The sequence below is a fragment of the Protobothrops mucrosquamatus genome, unplaced genomic scaffold (assembly GCF_001527695.2).
Source record: "Protobothrops mucrosquamatus isolate PMUCROS unplaced genomic scaffold, P.Mucros_1.0 scaffold403, whole genome shotgun sequence".
NCBI classification, from domain to species: Eukaryota; Metazoa; Chordata; class Lepidosauria; order Squamata; family Viperidae; genus Protobothrops; species Protobothrops mucrosquamatus.
Window position 1 is genome coordinate 1,312,224 of NW_015386734.1, and position 10,162 is coordinate 1,322,385.

Consider the following 10,162-nt stretch of genomic DNA (forward strand, 5'->3'; position numbering starts at 1 on the left):
GGCGGTGAGGTGGGCGGAGTCGGCCCGAACACCAGGGGAAGATGGCGGCCAGTATCCGGGAGAAGCAGACCGGTGAGTGCCCGGCGTTAGGTCGCCCGCAGGATTCTTTGGTCTGGTCGTCTTACCGTCTTCGGCACTCCTGAAGCCGGGGCTGGCTCGAAAGAGAAGGCTAGGAGTCTCCTTCGAGTCCGTCCGGTGTGGATTGCGGCCCTCCCTTCGTCGCTGTAGCTTACTTTTTATGGGAGAACTGTTTTCTGCCTCGTCGCGAGCGAGCTGGCTTGCCCAGCCTCACCTGGGCTGATCGAGCCCCCACTACTGGGGTGCCCTCTATTGGGATGCTGCTTCTGCCTCCCGCTTAGGGTGCTTCTGGAGGCCTTCCTTTATTTTCCCTTTTCCCTAGCCTCGGCGATTATCGGCTAGGAAGGACTTCGTGGGCTAAAGTTTAAGGGCATAGTGCAAAACAGGAACCGGCCTTCCACCAATACTGCGTTGCAAAAGGAATTGTTTTGGAGAGAAAGCCATACCTGAATTAATTTTTAGTGTGGTGTCCCGGTTTAATCTTTTAAAAATCGACAAGACCGTTTCAAAATATAAAAGTGAATCATTTAGGAAACGTGTTTTTGGAGTTTGTAAAACACAAGGTCCTTTAAGGGGACACTTCCCAACCAGCTGCCCTCAGATTTGATGGATGGATGCATCTATCATTCCCACCCCAACAGTGGTTATGCTCATTGGGATTATGGGGTTTGTCATCTAAGCCATCTGAAAAACACTTGGATCAGGAAAGTTGCATTAGAGTCAGGTTTTTTTTCCCAAGGAAGACAATATTATCTCTTACTGTTAAATTATAGGACTTTTATAGCTTGGTTTACAGCTTGATATCGTAGGTAAAATATTATTTTCCAAATAAAGTCCAAGTCAAATATGCTCTCGGAGGTTGAGTTTAGAAGTAAAACTTACCTGCTATTATGCTACAGAAAAAGCAAGAATGTGTCCAGTTCAGAGCAATTAAATTATATATGGAGTTAATATATAACTTTAAACTAGTCTCATTTTGCATTAATCCATATGGAACTCGTTTTGTCAATTTGTTTCAATAAGCTTCATTTGGAGGGATCCTTTGGTAGGTTTTCATGGTGTACTTTGATTTTTAGGATATACCTTTCTTGCTCTCATCAATTTAGTAACTTGTAGGAGAATTCATAACCGCTATACCTTTGTATAGGCACTTTTCAAAGTCATTTACAAAGTTGAAATACTTAAGTATTTGGGACAAAAAAGACTAATGAAGTTATTTAATAAAAATTACAAAGTAGATACAAAAAGTGTATTTTCTAAGATTCAGGTTGCTTTTAGAGGTCATAAATTCTTAAAAGGTAAGTTGTTGACCTGTTGGCAAAATGCCACACAGAAGGTGCTAGCCTAGCCTCCCAAGATACAATATTCCAACACTTAGACGGGACCATAAAAGGTTATTTTTCTTGCCCCAACTGGGACACAGACAAGGAAGGGCTTTTCATCATGTCTTCGTAAGATAGCAGTATGAAAGGAGACAAATCCTCAGGTATCAAGAAATTAAGCTTTAAAAAATGTCACCTAAATTTTGAATCATGCCTAGAAACAAACTGGCAATCTGTGTAGGACTGGTATAATTTGGCCATTTCTATGAATATTCATCAATATTCCATTTTGGTTAGAAACCTTCATTTCAGAAATTGCTCTAAAATGCAAGCATAACTAGAAATATTAAACTTGCGTGGATTTATGTATGCTTGTAAATCTGCCAAGAAATTTTGCATATAGAGGAATACAAGCCTAATAAACTTTATTTAGTAATAAAGAAAATAAGAATGTTGAACTTCTTACATCAAAAAAGAGACAACATCCAAAAACAAGCAAGATTTCTAAAGACCTATTATCCCAAGAAGTAATGGGCATAGACTCCTTCTTGATTCAATATATTAGTTCTTGAAATGAAGTTAGAGTTCTTCTTTTATGTACTACAGCTAACAGGTGCTTCATCTAATCTGATGTCTTCTAGATGTGTCTGATCACAGGTCCCATTATTCCTAGCCAGTGCATCCAAAGATCATGACAATTAGCTATGGTAGAAATGTTAATAGGTGACAGGTTGAAAGAACACCCTTAAAACTTTGGAAAGCATGCCAGAAACAGGGACTTTCCTGATGACAATCAGAAAATTTTGGGCAGTCCTTCTGTCATAGTAATTGGGTAGATGAAAGAGAGAAACACCATAAAGATAGATACCATAAATAATAAACTAAACAAACATAAAAATGGGGATGTCAGTATAGGGAAGAGGGTAGAAAATATAATACCAACTTGCTCTGATGGCATGAAAGGAGCTATGCTAAAAGTAGGCCTCTGTAAAACTCATACTTTTCTCTGTAAAAGTGTCAAATGGGTTTGCCTTCTTGTCCATTGAAACCTCACTGCCAGGAATCAAGGTTGAGCACCCAGCCACACCGTTAGATGCAGTTCCAAGGCTTATAACTTGTTGGATAAACCATTTTCCTAACTTAGAAATATTCAGTGAACCATCCCCTGGCAGCACCACAATAGCACACTCAAAGGCCTGGTAAAACATGGCAGGTCTACTATACATTGTCAATTTGATTCCTGGGGAGCCTGGGTAGACTTTAATGGAAGAGTCCAAGACAGGCCTATTAAAAATTTCTCCTCACCGGTTTGACTTTTGGTAACAGCTGTTTGCTATATTTCATCCTAATTATTTTATTATATAATAATGTGAAGGAGGCATACTTTTTATTGCTCTCCCTTAGTTATTGATTGGGGAGGGGAAGGATAAATGAAACTTTCTGCATGTTTAGTGCTTACCATGAGAGGGAGGGTCTACACATAAACATGTTTTTATAAATGTCCCCTCCAATATGAGGGGAGCAGTAGAAGAAGACTAAAATTACCAGTCACAACTGTGGTCACTAAGCAAGGACTACTTGTACATGGAATAGATCTTCCAATTGCATTTACTCTGCCTGCTGCATCTGATAAAAATGGTGTCAAGGGCTTAGCGAGACATTTGTATAATGTCTTGCACATGTTTTCATTTCTTTTAAAGTTGTCAGTTTTAGATACTAATGTCCGTAAACAAGAATCCCTCTAGTACTTTAATTTAAAAGAAGCATTTGTGTAATAGCATATTCAAAAGACTATAGGCCTATTCTCTGAAGTGCCCTCCAAATATAAATATTTTAAGATTGTGATCATTATAATTGTTAGCAAATAAAATGGAACTCTTTCTTTTTTCAGGGGCTTTGAAGCGCATGTTAAATTTTAATGTGCCACCTGTTAAAAACACTACAGGTGAACCAGTATGGAAAGTAAGTCAAGTTATAAATTGATCTTTTATCCAAGATAATTTATATTGCCAAATTAATTTCCTTGTCATATTTTTGAAAAATATGTTTTATAATTCTAGCTAATAAAGTGACATGTTGAAGCAATCATTATTTGTGAAAAACAAAGAAGTAAATAGAAAAAAAATGACAATTGAAAATTAGTTGACCTGAAATTTTGATGAAGGTTGTATAAAAGAATTGTAAACATCTAAGAACATTTATTTTCAAAACTATTAATAATGCAACGAAAACTGTTTAACTTACTGTTTTGTTTATATTTTCTGTGAATTCATCCCTTCCTTTGTTTAAATAAAAGGTATACTTATTTTTTGAATGGGAGAGCTGTATAGTACCATATTTTGAGGTAGTTGAGGACTACCTGTGATATTAACTATATAGTAAGTGTTAGTGGGAAAAAGCATACACAGAATTTATTAAGATTATATACATAGTATATGTCTTAATATTTGTGTTTCCATTTTAGGTTCTTATTTATGACAGATTTGGCCAGGACATAATATCTCCATTACTATCTGTGAAAGAATTAAGAGATATGGGCATTACTTTGCATCTGTATGTATTGTGCATATTTGTGTCTGAATATATATTGTAGTACGTAGTATTTGAAAGATTTTATGTGATTGAAAGTTTATCAGATTAAGTTGCAAATTGGATATCCTGCCAGTGGGGCAGTAGATGAGAATGTTATAAGGGCTCGATACTAATCAGAGCCATTGCTCTGTCTTGAAGCACTAGCATGCCAGTCAGTATAACATTAAACACGTTTGATGAGATTGATGACAAAGTTTATTAGTTTGGAAGATACTGAAGAACACCAAGAGAAAAATCTAAAAATATAGGTTTTAATCATGTATCAAAACAGTCTTTCAATAGAGTTCAGAAGTGTTCATGGAGGTTGCTGATAGGAGAAAATATATTTCATTAAATACTATATCTTATTTTTTTCCGGGCCATGATACAATCACTTATAGAGACTGTCATGGAATAAATAAAAAACTTTCTTATTAATTAGTCCCTACTCTTGAGTTTTTGAATAGAACTTAAAATGTATCAGTTTGATTTTATACATGTGTTCAATGTTGGTTTAACTTTTAAAAAATGTTTTGATATAGATTGTTCTGTTTGCATTTTTGTATAGTTAATTATAGCCAACATTTATGGAAAGATGATAAAAATAATAATACTCAGCTTTTTGTAAAGCTTAATCCCAAGTAAGAATTCATAGGATTAAAGTGATGTCTTTTTTCTTTAAATGGCTTTTTAGTTTATTTACTTGGTATTAAATAACTTAAGTTTCTTTTCTTTTCAGTCTTCTTCATTCTGATAGAGACCCTATACCTGATGTTCCCGCAATATATTTTGTAATGCCAACAGAAGAAAATATTGATAGGCTGTGCCAGGTAGATTTAGCCTATTTAACATTTTCTGTAAACAGTAACAAAATTGTAATATAGAATTCAAGGGAATACAAATAAGATAAGAGGGTGGCAGCTGTGTATTCTGAGGAATTGTTAAGAGATAGACATTTCATCTCAGTATTACGTGTGAGGGGTACATTCAGAGAAAGCGATCATCCAATCCTGGATTTCTTGGTTTTCAAATAAGATAAACTTGAGTGTAATCAAACTTATGGCTTGAATTTTTGGACGATAAAAGTTATCTTATTCAGATGGGGAGATAAAGTCTTAACTAAGCAGCTGGCTACAATATGGTACTAATAAGGGTACTAATAAGGGTACAATATGGTACTAATAAGGGTATAAATTTAATAAATAAATAAATAAAAACAGTTTAGATTCCTTGATAATGGACACATTCCCAAGAATGATGGAGTCCTTGCAAGAGATGGACCTATAAAAACTAGGAGGAATGTGATTTGAAGATGCTTTGAAAACCTAATGGTAGAGTTTTAAACTGAATACTGTTGGAAGAAGAGAATACAACCCAGCAAATAAGCACTATCAAGTACTAAGAACTATATTAGAAAAGCAGGATGTAGAGTATCTGATAAAAATGTATATAAAAATAGGAAAGAATAAACTAGTTATTCTACTTTATTTAAATGCATGAAGTATGGAAAACAACAAGAATTGTGTGAAGGAAATACATATGTGTTTGAGAATCAGGAATTTGAGCCTGAGGGTCAAGACAAGAATATTAGTCTAAGAATATAAGGTAGAGTAAACAGCAGATATGTTATTGTTAGGAGATGTTACATATTTTAGACAGGGTACATAAGTAAATTGCATCCAAAATTTGAATAGAACCAAATCTCTTGGAAGCTGGTCTGTCATGAGTTTTCAAAGGCTGAATGCATCAGGCAGATGTTTTGTTGGGGCATAATTCAAAGATCTCTGTCTTGGGTAGGTCATCAGCTGGTCTGTATCCAGAGTTTCCACATGCAGGAATTTGGGGTACAAACAAGCAAGTTTTCAATAAGCAGAGTGGTATTTCCACTGAAGGAAGCCAGGCTAGCAGTTGCCCTTAAATAGAACCCATGTCAATGGACTCGGTAACAGTTGGGAGTTTCCCTGGCATGTTAACTGCTGCTCTGCTCTCTATTCTTTATTGCATATGGCACACACTGGAGCTTGATGTTCTTTCCAGTTCCAGTGATTTCCCAATGAATCTACCTCAGGCATTGGAATGCTGGATGCTTCTTTAGGATGAGGTCCAACCAGGTCTTCTGGAGCAAGTTGGGTCAGAGTTGGAGCTGATCCTGACATTCCTGGACCTCAGTTTCAGCAATCAGTTGTATTTAATATACCTATTTATTTCTAATTTCTCAATTATGCTTCTTTGAGCTCTCCAAATAGCTTTTTATTCACAAACTGTGGACGGAACTAATGAACTGAAGCACTAATTAAACCTGTCTTTGGAATAAATGGGAGGGAAATATCCACTTTCTCATATTTCTTCTATAGAAAATGCTTCCTGGCCATGATACAAATTCTTCAATCAGCAGATGTGGTGGTTGACTATATTCATATTTTTAAGAACCATCCACATCACAGAATTTTGATGAATTATTCCATATTTTGCATTTCTGTAACCCAGGTGACACTCATTTTAAAATAAATAAGCACTTTTTCACTTAGAAGCATTTTTAACAATATATTAATGCAGGCCAATCTTATCAATAAGGAACTAAGAATATTGGATCTCAATTAAAATTTCAATCCTAATAGATGACTCAGCAAGGGACTAGAAAAATGTATTTAATCATGATGCAGGACATCCCAAATTTAATTAACTATATCTCCTTGGTTTGTTTTACGATATTTCATACAACCATATCTGCTCAGCTGTTCAGTTTTATGCATCCACTTTCAACTTCTCATGGCATACATTAAAGGTAATTTCTATATGTTTAAATTGATAAGAAATTAAAATTGTACTCGTAAATAAGGCAAGTTCTTGACAGTCCAGTGGAGAATTGCATAAAATAATTACATTTTTACTGTAATATTTTACAGTAATATTTTAATCTTAAAGCATTCTTGTTCACTAAAAGCCCACTTATTTAACATTATTTGTTCTTTTTTTCTTTCAGGACCTTAGAAATCAACTTTATGAATCGTATTATTTAAATTTTATTTCTGCCATTTCAAGAAGTAAACTGGAAGATATAGCAAATGCTGCTCTTGGTGCCAATGCAGTTATCCAAGTTGCTAAGGTACAAAATATAATTTAAGTTATATTAACACAGGTGAACATGACACACATGCTTATGTATTTCCAAAAGATGTATTTGGCACAAATCTATAATTAGTCTAAAATACATCTCTGAAGATACATTGCTTGTGGAGTGACTGGTACTGTATTTCTTTAATTCCAAAAAGTAGTTTCAGCATTTGAATCTCTAACACATACATGGATTTGTGATTGCCTGAAGCTTTATAAGGCAACAAGACTATATCAAGAACTCAGTGCAACTGTGGAACATAACACTGGAAGTCAACTCAAAACATCTCACAAAAATGGCCATCAAGTATGGCATACACCAGCTGATGCACTGTGCACATTGCTGTTCTGCATAGGCCATATAATCACAAGGACTGGATATGAATACGCAGATGTACAGACCAGTTACAAATAACTTGGTATCTCACAATTACATGGGCACCATGATGAGGCAAGAAAGACAGCAATATCCAAGTACCACCAAAGGATAAGCAGGTCATGAAAACCTAGCTCAATGGGAAGAATAAGATCACCATTACCACATTTGGCCTGCTAATCATCAGATACCCTGCCAGTATAGTGCGCTGGCCACCATAATATAGGCATGAAAACCTTTGATGTGAAGATTCAAAAGCTCATCACAATGTACAGAAATTTCCACGCCAAGTCAAATACCCAGGAACTGCACACCAGCTGGAAACGGCCACCGTCCTGGACAAAACCCAGAACATCCAGGAATATTTCAGAAGATGGCATCCCAAGATATGATGTTGAAGCAGCAGACATAAGAAAAAGATCAAGCAGAGAAAGCGCCATAGCAAGACAAACCCTGCATGGGATGTATCAGCGACAGATAGCTGATGTGGCAGACATTAGAGAATCTTACCAGTGAGTGGAAATTAAGAAACTGAATTACCAGTGACAGAATTAAGAAACAGCACTGCGGCACTGATCATGTCAGCACAAGAAGAGGCAAGAAGCACCAGATCATAGAAGCAGACATTTATCACACTTGATAGAAGCTGAGATGCAGACTATGCAGAGACGCTTCCGAGACAGTCCAACGCACATAGTAATAGGATGTAAGATGCGGGCAGGAACAGCATATACTGAACAGCACAACAAAATAGCTGGCATTGTGTTCAGGAACCCACACAGGGTATGGGCTCAACAGAAGATCATAGAGAATAATGGAACTAACATCCTGTGGGACTTCCAGATCCAGATAGGCAGGTACTGGCCAATCAACCAACATCATGGTCTAGTCAAGGACCAGAAAACAGCAGTGGTGATAGGTGTACTGGTGCCAAGTACAAACAACATCAGTATGGAGTATGAGAAGCTGGAGAAAGTACCAAGACCTGAAGGAATAATTGGAGAGAATGTGAAAAATAAAGGCCAAAGTGGTTCCAGTGATGATAGGAGCACTCATGGCTGTGACCTCTGAGTTGGGAGTGTGGCTCCAATGTGATCCCAGAGTCTGTGATATCAGAGTCCAGAAGAAGGCAGTGCTAGGAACAGCTAAGATACAGCACAGAGCCCTCTAATTCCCAGGTCTCTGATAGAGGACCCAAGATTGAGGAAGACTCATACCATCCATAGGGGTAATAAGGGGATTTTTTTCAAAGAGAAAAAATGGGTTATGCAGAAAGATGTATAGCCACTTGCAAAATTAGTTGAGATAACTGTCACATTTTATCGTTTTCTAATTTATTTATTAAACAAATACTCATAGATGGTGGCTCTGGATGGCTTACAAAATTAAAAATCACAGTACAGAAACCTATACAATACACACATACTGAAGTGGCAACAAACAGAATACTTCTGGAAAAGTATCAAGTTGGGGACTAATCTTATTTCTGGAGAAATATATTCCATAGGGAGGGAGTCGCCACAGAGATGCATAATGCATGTAGCCATTTGTTTTATTGGAAATTCTTTGCACAAGTTGGAAAACCCATATTTTTATAAATTCTTAGCTACTATAATCCTCTATATCGTATCTTTTTGTAGGATTGCTAAATAATAGTAAAATGAAATAATAATGTTGATTAGAATGTTTTCTATAAAGTTGATGTACATAGTATTTGGATCCAAAGGAGGAAAAGTCAGAAGTCAGTGGCTCCTTGAAGATATTGCTGCCCAAGACTTCCGGTTCCAGTACGCGGCGACGCCGGTCACGTCTGGGGACTTGTATCCAGTCCAGCCGGGTTTTCTGCGTTGGTAGACCCCCTAGGGGGTCGAAAGTTGCCCTGGAGGGGCAACTACCAAGAAGGAGGCTTGCTGGTGACCGCGGGAGAGCGGCAGCTTTTCCCGTGGTCCCAGCTATTTCCTTAGGGCCAATGGAGCAACGATCGTCCTGCAAGATGGCCGATTATCCTGCTGCACCAGCCGAAGTCACATTTACAACTAAGCGACATTAGACCCACCACGGAGGATCCGGGTGAGACCCTTTTAGCCCCTCTCTCTCCCCTGCTTGGTTCTGTTTGCCTGTGAGAACTTGGATGAAATTATTTCCCTGTCTGGAAAAAGCAGCTTTTGTGTGTGTGGGAAGAGAAGCATTGAGAATAATTTTTTTTTTAAAGTTTATACTCTATTTTCAGTTATTTTGGGATACAAAAAAAAGAGAGAAAAAGAAAAAAAGCTTTTTCAAATTGTATTAGTAGTTATATTGGAAGATTATTTCTTTCTCCACTTTTTCCTTTAAAAGAGAGAAAAAAGGGGAAAAAAATGGTGTCTGGAAAGGATTTTTTATTTACTGAGGACATCTTGTGGTGAAAAGTTAATGTTGCAACTATTTTTTTGGATAGAAACCTGACCTTCAGATTATTTTTGGAAAAGATAGGCTGGTGCAGCTGTGGGAACTGAGGGGGTGGACACTGTTTAATTATAGCCCTCTCTGAAAAAATAATAACAATAACAATAAAGAAAGGACTTTCTTTGATTACTTTTAAAATGGAGAAACCCTACTCTCACTTAAATTGCAAGCTTATACTGGAAAAGATCTATGAGGTTTCTGAAGAAATATGTGCTATAAGGAAAGGGATAACTACAGAACGAAGAGCCAACCCTGC

General features: G+C 36.9%; 1 protein-coding gene across 2 annotated transcripts in view; it reads left to right on the forward strand.

Annotated features, from left to right (window-relative positions):
• SCFD1 (sec1 family domain containing 1) overlaps positions 1-10,162 on the forward strand; it is a 45,965-nt gene continuing 35,803 nt past the window's right edge. Inside the window, exons 1-5 of one of the 2 annotated variants that reach the window (XM_015816139.1) lie at positions 1-72; positions 3,292-3,362; positions 3,865-3,953; positions 4,711-4,801; positions 6,955-7,077. In XM_015816139.1, the coding sequence (XP_015671625.1) occupies positions 42-72; positions 3,292-3,362; positions 3,865-3,953; positions 4,711-4,801; positions 6,955-7,077 (405 nt within the window). In that variant the 5' untranslated portion in view covers positions 1-41. The remainder of the gene's footprint in view (positions 73-3,291; positions 3,363-3,864; positions 3,954-4,710; positions 4,802-6,954; positions 7,078-10,162) is intronic. The other variant, XM_015816141.1, reaches the window with a different exon arrangement.